Source organism: Crocodylus porosus, unplaced genomic scaffold (assembly GCF_001723895.1).
Source record: "Crocodylus porosus isolate Cpor-Errol unplaced genomic scaffold, CroPor_comp1, whole genome shotgun sequence".
In the NCBI taxonomy this organism is placed as follows: Eukaryota; Metazoa; Chordata; order Crocodylia; family Crocodylidae; genus Crocodylus; species Crocodylus porosus.
This window is the reverse complement of record NW_017728917.1, coordinates 12,393,278-12,410,911: the sequence shown is the minus strand read 5'-3', so window position 1 is coordinate 12,410,911 and position 17,634 is coordinate 12,393,278. Positions and strand designations below refer to the sequence as shown.

Below are 17,634 nucleotides of genomic sequence, written 5' to 3'. Positions count from 1 at the left end.
TTGCCCCTCAGATTGGCTTAACACCCTGGCACATGTCTGAACTGGGAATTTGCTTTAAGAGATTAACCAGAATCTGTTTAGTGAGAAAGTCAGCAGGATTTCACTCAACTCCACTGGGCAAAAAGCCCCGCTTAAATACGGCACTGTTTCTCTGGGTTTGCCCATGTACCTGCTTTGCTGAATCGAGACCTCTGGTCTCTCCATTTAGCTTGTAGATCCATCTGAAGGATCAGACCCTTTTTAACCACGCAGTTGCACAGCGCCTAAAGCAGCAGGTTGGGGTCTCTGGGCTGAAATCCAAATACAAGACTGATGATCATAGGATCGTGTGACAGTGGGGTTGGGAGAGATGTCATGAGGTCTTCTACTCCAACCCCTGCTTAAGGCAGGATCCTTCCAGACTAAGCCAACCCAGGGTCCGTCTGACCTGCTCTTGAAAATACAAAAACAGTCCTTGGCTGCAGGTGGGAATGGCAGGTAGCCTTCTGCCCACTGCAAATGGACTCTAGCTACACCACTGGCTTTGCCGTCTGCTTCTGCCAGCACCTCCTGCTAATTGCCGGTTGAGCCATAATCGAAACGAGCCTGCCCATCAGACATTGAGATGCACCGCGTAGGTTAGAGATCCATTTATTTCCCTCTTTTTCAGGCCTTGCCTGTCTCAACTCCTTGGGTGGTAGAGAGGAGGGACTGCTTCCTACTTGATATGCAATGGGGCCCAGATCTCCCCGGGAGCCTCTAAGTGTTACTATAGCACAAAGTATTACATTATTATTATTAAAATGATCAGCACCTAATTATCGCCAGCCTTTGGTGGCTTAATGCTTTTGTCACAACCTGAAGCATCCTAAACAGTGCTTAAAACCACCTAAAACCAAGTAAAAAGGAATGGGTGCATATCATGCCTTTATATATGAAGCTCTGGCAACTCAATACTAATTTGAAGGGCAGGGTTTCAGGGATGCCAATGGGAGTTGCATGCCTTTGAAACTTGCCTACTAAATGTTTTTAAGAAACAATGTCTTAAAATTGACCATAGAGATATTCTGCACTGTAATAAAGAAAACATTGCTTTCCCCTCATCTCTCGAGGTCTGTCTGGGTAGCTTGTTATAGCTCCAAATGATGAAACAAGCCTGGCCTCAGTGTTGCTCGGGATTGCTTACGCTGACAAAGTGGACAGATCAGAAGGCTTAAGACTAGGGAGGTACCAGGGTGAAGCTGACTACTAAAAGCAACTGATTTCTTCCCTGTTTTCAGATTCCGTTGTTTAAACGAAGCCTTCCGCCTTTTACCAGCCTCTTGCAGACTGTTTTGTGCTCGGTTCATGCAGATTGTGTGAGACGCTGGTTGCAAATAGAGACTGTTTCAGCTGCAGGTATGGTGCTGGCAAGCTTCCCTACATAAGCCGGTCCTGAGGGGACTGGAGAAACTGGGGGAACTCACAAACCTGCCAAAACTCCCCAAAAGGCAGTTCTCAACGCTGGGTGCGACCAGGGCACTTGAGAAATCCTTGCTGCCTTTCCCGATGGGTTTGGTATGGGCAGGTAATTGGTGCTCACCCACAAGGACTATGCAGGGCCTGCAGCGCCTAGCACCTCGGCTGATAAGAACAGCAGCCCGCACGACCTGGCTCTGAATAAAGTCGAGGCAGTTTGTTATGAAAGGAAAGGCAGAGAGAGGGACTGGATTTCCTAGGCAGCGGGGAAGGAGCTGAACACCCCTGAATCCAAACACAGCTCAAGTGAAAGGAAAAAAAGATAGGAAAGAAACAAGCAAAGTAAATGTCTCTGGCCACACTTCGTATGCTTTTTTCCTTGAGGTTTTGGGTTAGCAAAAGATGTTAGCCGTCGACGGTGGCCAACTCCAGGAACACCCTGTAGCCGTGAGGTCCAAGGCCCACACAAAGCTCATCAGTGCACCAAGGGGTTGCATTTGCCCAGCCCCAATAGCTTCACTGCCTAGATATTGTTTGCTGCACCCGAGAAGCAGTGAAATGCAACGCAGGCAGAACGCTTCACCTGGACAAAGTTAGGTGAAAATGGGACGGTTAGGGACAGGAAGGGCTGGGGGCTTCGGGCTCATTAAAAAAGAACTAGAAGAAGAAAAAGAGGGATGTATTAACTGCAAAGGAGGAAACCCTCAAGAAAAAAATGCTCAGCACCATCGCATCCGACTTGAAACAAAGGAGAACAGGCAAAGGGGGTTAACTGTAGGTTACATTTCAAAGAGCTTCCATATAATCCTCGCCCCCAACTCTGCAAACTCTCGGGCCTGGAATCTGTTTCTTCTCCAGCAGCTGGCACCGATTTACTCTCTTCTGAGCAAAGGACAGATTAAAGAGCAGGGAGGCATTTGTTCTGAACAGCACCAGCAAGCCAGGCCACGAACAAAGAATTTGGTCTGGTAAACAACCAGGCAGAAGCAAAGCCGGGAGAATTCGAGGCTTGCAACCCCCAGTGCCGGGCTGCTGGGAGCGACCGCTGGCCAGCCCGCATCTCCGTGTCACAGAAAACGCACGCCAGCCAGGCTAATGCCAACCAGTTGCTGCCCTCCTGCATTCGGCACCGTTAAGGGGCATTCCCCGACTTGCAGAGGAGCTGGCATGTCAAATCTCTGCCGCTCTGTCCCCAGCCCACCTCCTCCTCAGCACTAATTCATGTGTTGTCAGCAAGGCTGCCGTGCCACTGCCTCCCTCCAGAGTCGGCTGTCGCAGCACCAGGCTGCTTCCTCCAGTGACCATTTCGGGTGGAGGGCCGCTTACCAAGTTTTGACAAGCTGTTGAGGGCCGAATTTCCCTCTCCGGTGCAGGGAAGCAGGAACAGCCCCACGGTCCCAGGCCAGAAGCCTCTGCTAGTTGTGGGGGCAGGGCGGGGCTGGGCAGACTTTGGTGCTGGGTCCTGCTGCTGGCTTCCCCTGGGTGCTACTACCCCTGGCTCCTGTCATCTTTGACAGGCAGCCAGGAGCAAATAAATATTAATTTTCTAAATTTTTTAGGAGCCCCCAGACCACATTTTGCCCACCCCTGCTCCAGTCCCTTAACCCGATGGCTGGAAGGAAGCAGCAAGAGCTCTGAAATCAAGGGGTGTCCCTGGACCAGGCCCTGTGCAGGGAGTCCCTTGACTGTCACACATGCCACATTCTCTCTCATTGCCCATGTTTTTGTACTGCCTGAGCAGAAGCAGCTTTGTCTTCCCCTCTCCTTCCCTGTCCCCTGAGGCAAGCGCTGCCTTTGTCCGACCGCGCGCTCTTCTGCCTGCATCCTGATGTATTCGCATTCACACTCCAGGCACCTCTCCCCACCCACGACACAGCAGGGCAGCTGAGATGCTCATGCTAAAGGCCCCACGGCTTGATTTCACAGACATTCGGGGCAGGGAGGGACCTTGTGAAATTGAGTCCAGCCCCCTCGCTATAGGCTTGAAGTGGAAGGGAAAGCTGGCAGGGCATTTCCTGCAACCTATTATCCCAGCACCAGAGCACACTGATCTCCAGAGCATGCCACAGAGCTGGCACATTTCAGGTGTTAAAGAGACCAAGTTAAGAAGGGGTTAATTCAGCAGCAGCAGTGATTTGGGCTTGCTGGGCGAATGGGGGAGCAGGGGAATTATCTGCTGAGTGCCTGTGGGGATTGCACGCGCAGAGTAATAGGTAGGCAGCCACCTTCACTCCCAAGATTCAAAAGAAAGGGAGAAAACTGAGCAGCATAACAAGGGGAAAAGCTCATTTCCATTCAGCCTTCATAGAAACCTGGGGATGGAGCCTCAGCAGACAGCCGTCACAGCCATGCTGCCGTGCAGGCGCTCCCCTCACATGCATCCCTCCCATCACACCTGAGGAGCTCTAACTCTCTGCTTCCTTCCACTTCTGGCTGTTTCCTCTGGCATTGCTGCTGGCGAGCCCTGCCCAGAAGCGTTTGCTTCTGCTGCCACGTCCCACTGCAGAGTGGCAGGTCTTGGAGCGATGGGTTTGCTCAGCCATCGAACCCTGACGACCTGAGCCCGCTCTGCTGCCTGCTTCAGGCAGCCCCTTGGGCAAAATACGAGCGTCCTTTTGCAGGTTTAACACCGGGACATTGTACTCGGCGGCAAAAACTTACCTGTTGCATTGGAAAGGGACAGGGATTCCATGGAGCCCCGCGGTGTTTGCTCGGTGGGTGTGAGGCCCTCCGGGAATTTAAGTGCATTGATGGGGTGCCGGGTGCGGCACTGCTGAGCCGGCATCCCGCCCTCCTCCTCCTCATCATACTTTGGGACTTTGAGGCTGCCTCTGGTCTCATTAAAGCTCTGGTTGGACATGTCGCTGTAGCTCTCCTGGGATCGCAGCCTTCCTGAGTAGTAATCTTCACGGCACTCCTGGATGAAGCTCCCGCTGTGCCCTTTCATAGCCAACGACGAATTTCTCTTCGGATTGCTGAAATGCTTCCCCCACAAATCGGGCTGGCTGCCCGGGACCTGGCCTGGGTTGTAGGAAGTCCTGATATTACACTGGCTGAGAAGCTGCAAAGGGCTCTGGGACTGGCTCTGCTCCATTTTATTTCCATAGTGGTAGAGCTCGTCTCTGCTTCTCCAGATGTGCTCCCGGTTGAGGCTGGGCGTCTGGCTCGACAGGCTCAGCAGATCCATCTGCAGTGAGAGGGGGTCCACGTCGGCGGAGAGCCGGTTGGAGGTCACCTGCAGCTGGCTGCACTGGGTCAGCACGTTCTCCTCTGCCTTCCCTTTGTTCTTGCCGATCTTGGCGCTACGCCGGGACTCCTTGGCTCGGGCATTTTGGAAGGCCGAGTCAGACGAATCTGAGCCATTGGGATCCTCGCCCACGCTGCACGCCCTCGAGCAAAATATCTGCCCCTGCTTCGGGAGGAACGGCCGGCCCAGCAGGGATTTTTTGCATTGGGCGCAGCAGAAGCAGGTCTCCGTTGCGTGCCAGTGTTGGCCGTCGTAAGTCATCTGCCCCTGGTCGATGCCTTTGTGGGGGAAGGAAAGAGGGACAGCGTCAGCATTTTGTCAAGGAGAGAACGCCCCGAGCCCTCCCAATGCAAGCAGTCTCACTGACAGCTAAGGCTTGCAGAAAACACCCCACAGGCCCTGGTGCCCTCAGGGAAGCTCAGAAGCAGTCCTAGAAGACCAAAGTCTGCCTGCCCCCATCCTGCCCCAGCTGGGGCTACTGAGGCCTGTGAACTGATGCGTACATACATCCCTTTGCAGGCTCCAGACGAGACAAAGTGCAGGCTCAAGCCCTATGTGACTGCAGTTGCAAACAGTTCATTTTGCATTTAAAAAGGTAGGAGCACACGGTACTGCTAACCAGCAACTAGAGAGAGGCATTTGTTCTGCTTTCTCCATTACAGAGCAGAACATGGCCATGTCCCTGCTCTTGGCAGCTTTAATCCTTGCAGAGTTTAAGACCAGACCTTTGTTTTAAGGGCTGCAGCCTCTCCAAGAAGGAGGTTGCCCCAGGTATTGCTGCAGCCTCCTGAGTACCATCAGGAGGGAGGCTGAGGTTTGCTTCCCCTCTCCCTGCCCTTGGCTAGAGTCATGGTGGGGTAACAGTGGGAGTCTGTTCAGAGCAGCAGATGCAAGGCTTGGCAGGTCTGGTCTAGAGCAGCTGTATGTGAAATAATATTAGTAATCACCGTGCATACCCAGGCATTATCCCGCACAGGTTACTACTTCATTGCAGTGGAAATGGGGAGCTCTAAGTCATCAGCCTTCCCTGAAATCCTCCCAATTAACTAGGGCTCCAAAACTGCAGACTATAGCACCGTGCCTCCCCAAACGAGTGTAAGAAAACCCACAGAGGCCCAAAGGAGGGCATCACTTGGAAAGTGGCACAGGGATAGTCTCCAATCTACCTGCTCGCCACGAAACCACAAAGATGAAACACAAACTGCTGCCATTGCTACTTGAGCTTCTTGGGAATTATCCAGGGAAGACTCAGAAGGGGCTTTTTTTTTTTTTAACCTGTCCCTTCTCTCCTCCCTAATGAGCAATGGGAGGTCACCTCTGCTTTCTCAGCCACAGGACAGAGCGATGCCCAAAGAATTACTGCGACGCCATGTCACAGGGAGACCGAGGAAGACAGCGTGGGTTAGCTCCTTTCTGTGCAAGCTAGAAGAAATTTCCAGTGGGCGAATGCAGGTGCCGAAGCCTCCTTTCTAACACATTTATTTGTCTGTTTACTCGGCAGTTCTCAGCAAAAGGCACAGTTACCTTAGTAACTGCGGCAGGACGCGCGGCACACTCCCGGTGCGAGAACAAGCGCACACGTGTGCGCAACACGTTCGTCCATACTTGCAGGGCATCTTAGCAGAAGCAATTAACATGGATATAAATACACGTAACAAAGCTGAGAGCAACCCGTCCGATTCCCAGCTCAAACTTGTTTATGCACAACGTTTTTTGCATTGCAACAAGCAAATGGTTTTTACAGGAAGAAAGAAAGCCAAGTGCGGCATCTGAAGACGAAAGGAGGTAGCGGGTGGAACAAACATCTGGAACGCACTGACCAGCTCTCGATCCAGCCTCCTAGCACTCACTTCTGAAGTTACGCCTGGGACGGGCAGATAACTCTTTTTCCAGGGGTCCCATTATGAGACCAACTCTGCCAAAGTCTTAAGCACATGCCTCACCTTAGCTTCCACACCTTGCCTCGCTTCTATGATGATTATTGTTTTGTGGCAGTGCCCGCAAGCCTCAGCGCTACTCTGACAGGTATCATGCAAACGCTCAGTATTACAGTTTCTAAGTCATAAAGGGCATGTGACAAGAGGGAACAGCATGAGACAACACTGAGTTCTGACTGCAGTGGCAAGTGCAAGACTGCTGTCTCCCCTGTGGAGGGGGCATCAATGCAAAGATGAGTGATAAGGAGGGATGGATGGAGGACAGAGTTAAACTCAGCCCCGAGTGCTTTGCTGAAACATCAGTTCCTCCCTGCTGACTGTTTGGAAATTGCATAAGAGCCAAAGGGTTTTCTTTTCTTGTCCTTCCTAGGGGCAGTGTGTGTTATTGGAGAGCGGCACAAATATGCACTCCCTTATCTGGACAGATAAAAAGCTGCTTCTCCATCCACCCACATAAACAGAATTCTTTTAAATGCACAACAAAGCAGCCAGAGAGATTGCAGAATACAGAAACCCTGCATCTAAGCGCATTTTAGCACTGGGAGAGGTGCCAGCTTATGTTAAGAAGGTAATACAGCAAGGTTTGGGAAGGGAATTAGCCAGCCCCTCATGTAAAACCCATTTCTAAAGCAGTAACATTCCCCATGTCAGAAAGGTGGATTAAGCCCACAGCTTCTTTTTTGGTTGTTGCTTTTCCCCTCTGTGCTTGAGAATATCACGTTTATTTGTGGATTAAAAAGAATCAAACTGAAACAATAACGACTTCCAATGATCAGCCATCTTCCCTGGCAACGGCTCCTTAACTCCCGCAACCCCGGAGAAAGCCCCAGTGGTAAGAATCGGATGCCAAGAGTGCAAGACTCCCTGCAAGACAGCGGTGACACGCACAGAGAAAGCCCTCACTCTAGCAAGCTTTAATAGCTCCTGAGCTGGCTTTCCACTATTCTTTTCTCCTTCAAAAGGGGATTAAAAAAATCCTCCCTGGAAAAGGCAGCAATCTAACCTCCCTTTCTGCCTTCTCAAGGAACGGGAAGGTTTTGCAAGCCTGGTGCCTGCAGTTACTCCCTTTCTACACTGGATCTAGGGGTGGGTATATGGCTGGTAGCAGCTGTCTGGTGTGGTCTTGTCTGAAGTCTCACAAAGACGCCCACGCTGCCAAGCTGTTGTCAGAGGTGTTACTGAGGCAGATTGCACTGCCAAGAAGCCAGGGTCAGGCAAAGTCCTTTCGAGCAGTAGCCTCAAGAAAGCGTCACTTAAACCACTACGACAAGGCAGCACGCTCATCCCTCTCCCCCATAGCTTGGCGGCCAGGAGGTTCCTTGGCTCTTACCTATGTGCTGGGCACAGGTGTCGCAGTACTCGGCGTACAAAGACTCGAAGCAGTTGCAGCAGTACGGGCGGCCTTCCTTCATGATGTACCTCTGACCTCCCAGCACGGTTTCACATTCAAAACAGCAAAAGTGCTTCATGTGCCAATGTCTGCCCTCCGCCTCGGTGCACTCGTCTGCAAAGATGATCTGGGAAGAACCAGAAAAAGGAAAATGAGCCGCCCAAAAATGGCAGGCAGAAACATGAAGCCATTTGTTGCCCATCCCCAGTGCATTGGTTCTGACCACCTTGGATGTGCCTTCCAGCACCTGGGACCACAAGCATTATCTTTGTATAGCACCATGCCCAGGAGCCCTGCGCTTTGATGAGCATCCTCAGGCGAAGCTGTAACTGATAATAAAGGTGATGACAGCAGAGAACCTCACTACAAGGATGCGATGCGGAGAGGAAGGCAATCCAAGCTCCAGACCCGCACACTGCAATACAACATGCATGCCTGGCACTTCCCAGGGTCTGCTTTCTACTGAGGTGCAGTAAATACACTGCAAGAACGGAGTGCTACCCACTGTCGATGGTTATAAACACGAGCAGAAAGGGTTACGGATGCTTTTAGGCCCTGGTTACAAACAGGTTATTGATCTGTTGGACTCTACAGCAACATGGCATTTATTAAGGCATCTATCAATCATATATGAACTGCTTCAGAAGGGAACCTTAATATAAAAGGTGCGACTGAACGCAAGACCACGGACAGTCCCTCAGGGTGGCTGAGATAAAGCAATCCTGGGTGTTCAGATAGCACTTTCATCTGCAAATGCCTTCAGGCCAAATCCCATTGCAATCACTAAGCATCTATGCGGGATCCTATTCCACCCTACTTGAAGCCCTGAAAACCCACGAGTGCAGAAGGCTGTGGGAGTTCTTCTCCTCCTCCTCCTCCTCGCTGCTTTGTATGACTCTGTGTGAACATTAAAGACAAAGGCACTTGATGACATTTGAGACGCTCATGGTTTTTCAAAGATGCATATGGCAGAACACCCATTTGACTGGTGGAGAAACTGAGGCACGGACCAGTTTGAGGAGTCACTAAAAAATGAGCCAGCTGAGATGGGTGGCACTTGCAGGCATCTTGATCTCTAGTGACTGTCCCTCTCCCTGGGGCTTTGTACCCCCAAATCAGAGGGCAAGGGGTGGCTCAGTGCCTTCTGCAGGGCAGATTGGCCAGGAAGCCTTGCCCTGTAGTTCTGCATTACAGTTTTGGTGAGCACTTTTGGTCACTTTGGAGGCAGAAGTCAGCTTTCAGGAAGGATCTGAGTATGGTGCTTGTACTCAGACCTGTAGCAGGGTTTTGTAAGCCTAAAAGCCCATGAAAAAAATGAGCTTGTTTAAATCACTGGACAAGAAGGCCATTTTAATAGTTAAGCATTTGTTTTTTGCTGGTAACATTACAAATCTAATTGGATACATACATCCATGTCCTTTATATTCCATGTGCATAGACAGAGAGATATTTTCTGTACATCTGCCTAGAAAGGACTTAGCATTTTACTGTACATATGGTTTTCCACATGATGCTTTTCATAACTTTAAGAGCCAGAACAATTTCCTTCACCAGCCTTTTAAACTGAGATTGACACTCAAGAAACTGCGTCGTAGGTTTTTAGGATTAGATTACATTTGTTCAGCTTCCCATATCCCTTTAATCTCCTTTATTAAAGCCGATTTCAATCCGCGGCATGGTCAAGCATTACAGAGGAGTAAGAAGTTGAACGCACGGCTGCTTCTGGTTCGTCTGTGCAAAGCAAAAACACTGATCTGCCCAGCTGGACCGAAGGGACGCAGTTTATTGTGCCCTTCCAAGAGCTATTATCAAAAAGGAAACCTGGACCTCACTCACAATGATTCTGGGTTGATTTGAATATTGCAACCCCAGCGTGGATCTCCCTGGGGGCAAACTGGAAATAAAGGGAAAGTTTTACATGGGCCAGAAGAAACCACAACCATCCAGCATCCGATGGCTTTGAGTACTCACCATGTCACTTAGAGCCATTCAGCTCTACCAGCCCCACACACGTGAAAACACAGACACGTGCAAGCCAGGCTGCCTCATGGCACAGCATGTGGACTGGATTGGGACCTGCAGAGAGTTTACACAGCGGTGGCAGCGGAGGTCATGCCTTCAATAGGGAGAAGCCTTCCTTCATCCACATATGGGCCCAAACCACTGCTCGCGAGCTCAAAATCCAACAGGACACGCGTGCTTTACACATTAATTGCACCAGCCCAAGCCGGATATCCCAAATGGACAACCTCCCAGTGAGCCATCTCCTTCACGAGGGACCTACCTATCAGATTTAATTTTCCCCACAACCCATGCACTCTGCAAGTGCTGGGCCACTTCCCAATTTGCATTCAAGCTCCTGGGTGCAGCAGCATAAAAGAAACCCTCAATGCTTTAACGTCTCTCCCAATATCATGGCACGTGGGCTGGGGGCAGTCTCTGCCTAGACCCCCTGAGGGGGGCTAAGCTTGGATGGCCACAAAACGCTCCTGGTGAAGCTTGTATATCCACTAGGGAGAATCCCACGCCAAAATGGATGGTTTGGGGCCTGTGCTATGTCAGGGCTGACTGTTTGGCTAATAGATTAGACCATGGATTTGTGTGGGGAGGTCTGGATAGGGATGATCGTGCCTCAGGCAGGGGGCTGGACTCAATGACCCACAGAGGTCCCTTGCAATCTTACGTCTCTGCAACTCTATACCATGCTCCCTCCATACCTCAAGCAGCACAGTGCAAGCGCGAGTGCCCACTCCTCTTTGCCCTTACCTCGTCGCAGGCCGCACACCGTGGCTTCAGGCACTCAGCATGGTGCCGGCCGCAGTAGATCTTCCCGTCCTGGTAGAAGTAGATCAGGTCGACCAGCAACTCGTTGCAAACGCTGCAGATGAAGCAAGGAGGGTGCCAGCACACACCATGCCCTGCTCGAGATGCGAACACAGCGATGTCTCCGCCGTTGATCTGGCCACCGCACTGTTAATATGAGAAGGGGGTTTAACTGCAGGGCAGGGAAGCAGCTTTCAGGGCGACCCTTGATGAAGCTGCCTTTCCCTGAGTGAGAAAGAAGGTGTTTGCTTGTTCTCTCTCGGCTGCAGCCAGCTCTGTCGTGGAAAACCTCCATTTGGTGTCACCCAAGTCTGCCCGGCCCTGGGTCATGCTTTATGTTGCAGGCAGCACGAAGATGCCATACCTACTTGTGCTGTCTTCACTACTGGCTGTGCTGAAAGGCTGAAACAGCTAGGGTTATTTAGCCTGAACATGGGAAGACTGCAGGGGGATTTGATAACAGCCTTCAAATCCTGCAGGGTGATTAAGGAGCTGGACTTTTCTCCATGGCCCTAAGGGACAGGACTAGGAGTAATGACCTCAAGCTGCAGCAGGGGAGATTTAGGTTGGAGGTGAGGAGGGACTTCCTAACTCGGAGGGTGGTCAAGCACTGGAACAAGCTGCCTAGGGTAGTTGTGGCACCTCCATCCTTGAATGTTTTTAAGAGCAGGTTAGACTCAGCTGAGATGGTTTAGCCAGGGAGGAGCCTGTGCAAACAGGGGGACGGAGCAGACGACCTTGTGAGCACCCACCAAACTGCAGGCGAGCAAGGTGGGTGACCTGAGGATGTGCTTCTTCCCTAGGCCTGTTATGGGTGGAAATAGCTATTTCTGAAGGGCTTTTAGCTGCCTGAAGGACTCTGTGGGGGAGCTGAATGCAGCAGCAGTAGGCTTGGCTGGCCTGTCACTAATCCCCGACTGAGAAACCGAGTGCTTGCAAGTATCTTAAAGCAAAATGACTGCCTTTTCCTCGGCTTCGAACACTGAAGCTTGTCAGGCCTCGGTGTCCATCCATCCTCCTTCTCTCCAACTCTTCCCTCCTGCCTGCTGATGCACCGGACACGGGCTCCTTACCCAAACACTGTGCCTCATCCCTCGTGTCTGGCTCGGGGACCGGTGGCTGGGAGCACAGGCTGGAGATTCATGGGGATTCAATCCAGCAGCGAGACAGGCAGGCGGGGCTGGGATTCCTGCCTGTACCGCTTGAACCAGGGTATAATAGCCTGCGGGGCTGGGATTCCTGCCTGTACCCATCTGGGATGCACCTTCTGGAACGTGACCCCCAATGTAATGCCACAATACACTTCCCTATCTCTATACCCCTCTGACCCCGGGGTGCCGTCCCCGACAACATGCCCAGAGCGACCGCTTACCTGCTCGCAAATGGCTCCCGTCATGGTGACGGGGAAGGGCCGAACGTTGCCTCTGCCTAAATTTTCCCTCTTCCGCTGATTGCTGAAGAGCTTGAGCTCCCTCTTCTCCTCCTCATCCAGCGAGTTGCAATATCGGACCTACAAGACAAGTGGCGATAGGTGGCATCATCTGGCAGCAAGCCTGCTCCCCTACACTCATGCCGATGATTGCTGCTGTTATTTAAAAGGGTAGGCCAGCTTGTGACAAGGTGGGTATTCGAGGTTGGCCAGGGGCCGGCTCATTGCTTCTGCAAACCTTGCCATTGCTCCCTGCTATCTTTTGTCTGCCGCTAGGACAGCAGCTCCAAAACCAACTGCAAACCTTACTTTCCTTAGCTTTACCCCGGGGCTGCGGTGGCTCGCTATGGGACCGCACACCCAGTGTCAGCCCAGGGTTCATCAGAAATTGCAAAATAAAGGAAGGAAAGAACGTAAACAGCATAAGTGAGAATTTCCCCACAGTTTACAGAACGGGGGGTTTCCAGGGCTCAGCTGTTTCTTCTCCCTGATGATTACAGATGTGAGCTGAAGCCAACTCAGCCCTAGTGGAACCGTGTTAGTGTGTGTGTGTGTGTGTGTGAGTGTGTGAGTGAGGGGGGACACACCAAATGGCCATGCTGCTGTGTAGGCAGAGACCGTGTCCAACTCCACATCCCTGACTCAGGAGAACAGAGTCCTTGAATGCAACAGAAAATCGTGTGAGATATCCTCACAGCTGGACTTTTGCAAAGGGGTGGGCTGAGTGTCCACAGGAGTTGGATGCCTCCCTCCCAGCTCATGGGCAGGGAAACGTGCCCCTCAGCCATCCGGTGCTGGAGGTTCGTGCTGGCTTCACGCATCAAGCCTACAGGATCGGGCCCTACGGGATTGGACACTCTCCTTGCAGGCGTTCGCAGCTCCCCTGGCTACTGACAATGCCTCACTGTATTTCTATGGCAGGCAGCCATATACAGGCAAGCACATTAAAATATGACCTAGATAAAACAAGTTACCTGCATGTATAAAATGGATTCCTGAAGGAGCAACATGAAAATCTTTGTCTAGGCAATGAAACTTTCTGGGAGACAGGAACTCAGTGTTCCCACAAAAGTAACTGTCTGAATGCGCCACCCTGAACGACCACGGCTGCAAGTGTGGGGTCAAGGCTCGGCATCGGGCTGGATCAGAGATCCGGACTCCACTCCACCAAGGTCCTCAGCCCCCATGCAACTCTGCTCCCCCTTGAAAAACGTGGGTGACCCTGAGGGGCAGGGATGGCCTCGTAGGGTCCATTTAAAACTCATCTTGAGTTGATTGAACCAGGACCTCCAGCCAGTTTTAACACAGGTTTTGCTCTCCAGTGCTGGGAGTCTGCTTTGTTTCCCACAGAGCTCGATCGCAGGGTAAATGTAACACGTAAATAAATAAAGCCAAAACTTCACTTTAAAAGCAAATAAATCCATAGATGCCAAGCAAACAGCATCGGCGGTTGGCCAAAACGTCTCTGAAAAGCTGCCAAGAAGGGAAATCTCTTTCTGCAGGAGGCTGAAACCCTGGCAAATGGAGCAGGTCAAAGGACTGCTCTCTTCAGTTCTCCAGGAGTTTTGCAAACTGGAGTTCACGGCAGGAGGCGATTGGGAAAGACACGGGACCGCTGCCTTTGCACAGCACAGGGCTCCAGCGCAGTGATGGGGGGAACCCGAGGCAGTTGGCTCTTTTTAAGGGAGATGGTGACTACTAAGTGCAGCGAAGTGCCCAGCAGCAGTCAGCGGCAAGGCCACGCATCCCCACCACGGGACAGCGGCAGGGTGACCCTTCAGCCACTCACCTCATTGTCATGCGGCGGCAGCTGATGCAAGAGCTGCTTGATGCGCAACTTCTCTCCGGGACTGTTCACATAGGGCACCTTGTCTTCGGGAAGGCAGCTGTAGTACTGGTGAACCTAGGTGGCAAAAGAGGGCACTCCTTGGGTGATTGGCATGCTCACGGCTCCTGACTCCCCAAGGGCCAGCGAGCGAGACAGCAAGCAGAAGCCAGGGTGCAAATACAAAAACTAAACAAGCCTGTCCAGTCAAACCAGCTGATGAGGTTTCAACGTGGACTCCCATCAGAGAGAGCATGGTGGGTTGGAGGAAGCAGGACGTCCCAAGGTGGCTTCTTACCATTTTCTCTGTCAGTCTCCATAGTGTTAGCATGTTCCCCTTGGCCTGCAGTGAGCACAGCTGCTCCCCGGCACCTCTACACCTCCACCCTGCACTCCAGCCCTGCGGGCCTTGCTGCAACAATTGCGAGAGCAACCTCTGTCGGGAGGCTGGGCTCGCCTCTCCAGCTCGGAGCGTGTAATTAAAAACAATTACCAAGAGCGCAGCAACGTGCCTTTGTGTGGGGAGATGCCCTCCCACCACTCGCCCGGAGAATCGGGCTCTGCTGCAGGCGTCCGAGGCTCGGGGAGAAGGGTCTCTGTCAGGTCAAGGGGGGCTGCATAAGAACTGCCGCTGACTGGGGATGGGGAATAGGGCCGTTTTGCCCGGTCTCACGCCGTGGCAGAGAGCGGAGGCTGAACGGGGGAGTGAACTGGCTCTTTTCCCCTATTCCTTTTTTGCTTGCAGCCTCTTGCATTTAGGGTCCAGGCGGTTCTGATTCAGAGCCCGCACCCCTCACTCCTGGGCTCAGTAGCGACCGATGCCCCTTTCTTCCAAGAACTGAGCATTTCCACCTTTCTGCAGACTGCAAAACACTCAGTGGGCTCTGCTGCACGCTGGGAGGGGAGCAGCAGGGTTGGATCCCCTCATGGAGCAGGGGCTTTTCTCTGAGATACCCCCCCCCGAGACTTTCCTGTGCCTTCACTGCCTTGGGATCCCCCTCCCACCAGGCACCCTCTGCCTCACAAGCCGCAAGAGCCTGCTGATGCAGCAGGGCTTCACTCAGGTAGTAAACACGCCACCAGTCAGCTTTGCCTGGGATTTAAATGTTTGGCTTTGGGCTACAAAGCACTAACTGGCCTGACCAGTCCCAGAGGTCCTGTCGCCTCCGGAGTGCCCCTGGAGCCTGAGCTCATGGGGCTGTTGCAAAAGACATGCCTCTCTATCCCACCCAGCCTCTCAGGACTTGCACCTGAGCTGATCTCTCTCCCCCCGGGGCCTCTTCTCCAAGGGAGGAGAGAGCCTACATTGAATTCAAAGCCACATTGCCAAGGCAGAGGATCCCTAACACTGGGGTGCTTCTGAAATCCCCCCTGCGTGACTTAATTGTGCAGCTCTTCTCCGAACCAGATCTGATCTTCATCCCTCCCACACAGCAAAACTTTGCGCGCTTGCATGTGTGTCGTTGCTGACAAAGGGACTGGCTTGCTGCACAGATGGCTGGATCAGACCCCCCGAGCCCAGGAGAGCTCCATCGGGGTATATACCGTGGTCTAAACATCTGCTTCTGAATGAGTTTGCTAACACTGAGCCCAGACACCAGACCCTTCAGCTACAGAGGCTGGGAAAGAAGCAGAAAGCTCCAAATACTCCCTCGCCTAAAAGTCACAAGGCAAACATTGAACAAAGGTACAGGACTTACTGTACACTTATCCAGCATCCTTCAGCCAGTGCCATCAAAGCACTCGCACAGCTCGCTCACGAGCCTCTCTGGGCAGTGGCAAATAGCCCCAGAGCAAGAAGCCGCAAGGGAAGCGCAGAGATGTTAAGTGACATGTCCACGGTCATGCAGCTGCTCAGTAGCGGAGCCAGGGACAGTTTCCAGGTTTCCATCTGGCTGCAAGGCTACTCCATCCCCAGGCTGCATACTACAAGTGTCGGCCGACGTCTCTCTGCTAATCTTCCCATCCACCGCCTGCCCCAAGCTCTTCGCGGCTCGGCAAATGAAATCCCTTTCCCCATAGTGTCCTGGGACCAGGAGGAGCCCAGAAATAATTCCTCCTTGAACAGCTGCCAAATGACATCACGTCACCTGGGGCCCTGTAGTCATGAGCTGCAAGAGGTGTAGAGGGAGGCGTGTACTGTGGCCTACCGCCAGCACATGCTCCTAGGTGCCGGGCTGAGCTCTGTGCCAGTGGCCCCGACTGCTTCCTCTGGAAGCTCTTCATCCCCTCTGCGGGGCCCACGAGTGCAAAATATTTCTGCAGGGATGGGCACATTCATTTGGGAAAGCAACACAGCCAGACCCAAGCCCCGTCGCCTTGCGTGAACCCAAAGCAACTACACTACTAATACGAGGACTTTGGCACGGAGCTGAAATGCTCTCCCAAGGATTGGAACAACCTTGAATATTAAATACCGGCCATCATGAGTTCCCAGCTGTGTGAGAGACCCTGCATTCATTTGTTCTGCGGAGGTTTTTGCTGATCGCATGGCGGTGCACGTATGTGCAGGTTTAAGGGGTTGCTGTCTCTCCTGGCCTGGACAGGTCCTGGCAGAGCGCATGGAGATTCAGCCAGAGTGCAGACAAAGAGTGAAAAAATAAATAAAAATGGGGGTTGTTTGGCCTCCCTTGAAACAAATGTGAGTTGTGAAAAGAGAATCTAGTATTTGAGAACAGACGGTTCCCAGGGAGGTTGGGAAGAAAAGCTGAAAAATAAATGGGTTTTCAGCTTGCAGAAAATGTGCCGTGCCACAAACTGTGGATACCAAGAAGCGTGACAATCCCTTGGTGTTAACCTGCTGCAGAAGTTTGCACTGCTCTCCTGGCAGGCTCCCACCGGGCTATTTGCTCTTCCTCTGCAGGCTTCTCTGGGTAGTGGTGAGTGGTTACCAAGGGAGGGATCATTTTGTGGATAGAGGAAGGCTTCAAAGACAGCAGTCATGACTTCTGCTCCTGCACTATAGCTGTTCCTGGGTGAATTTCTAGACAGGCCAGGAAAGCGGAGAGCTGGGACAAGGTCCAGGTTTTTTGGGTCCTTGATTGAAGCCAGGACTGCAGGGTGTACAGGCAGTGCTCTCAGCAGGTTCGTTAACATCTCTGTGTGACAGTGCCAGCGGGACCACACGGACAGGGCTGCACCGCGTCCAGCCTGGGAGCCAGGGCTCAATGAGTCACATAGCCTATTTGAGGGCACTGCTACCAGATGTGGCTGCACCTCTGGGAGGGTCCTGAGAGCTGGAGGGAGGACGGGACATGAGCCTTCAAAAAAAACAAGAGCTAAGACCCAGGTCCCCCAAAGGACTTAGCTGACTCCTACTGGAAGGTACCTTTGAGAAACTGGAGGGTAAATGGGTGAAAATGTGTCTACCTGCCTACCGAGGCACTACAAGCTTGAATCATTATTTGCAAAACAGAGATAGTTTCACAGTTACATAGTAAGTAGGGTCAGAAGGGACCTGAGCAGATCTAGTCCGACCCCCTGCCATGGCAGGAAAGAGTACTGGGGTCAAACGACCCCAGCAAGGTGTTCATCTAACCTCCTCTT

General features: G+C 52.3%; 1 protein-coding gene across 1 annotated transcript in view; it reads right to left on the bottom strand.

Annotated features, from left to right (window-relative positions):
• Positions 1-17,634, bottom strand: part of PRICKLE2 (prickle planar cell polarity protein 2) — a 54,916-nt gene that overhangs the window by 13,086 nt on the left and 24,196 nt on the right. The window contains exons 3-7 of the mRNA XM_019536700.1: positions 14,053-14,166; positions 12,207-12,344; positions 10,778-10,981; positions 7,952-8,138; positions 4,099-4,962 (exon numbers count right to left, since the gene is read on the bottom strand). Of these exons, the coding sequence (XP_019392245.1) occupies positions 4,099-4,962; positions 7,952-8,138; positions 10,778-10,981; positions 12,207-12,344; positions 14,053-14,166 (1,507 nt within the window). The remainder of the gene's footprint in view (positions 1-4,098; positions 4,963-7,951; positions 8,139-10,777; positions 10,982-12,206; positions 12,345-14,052; positions 14,167-17,634) is intronic.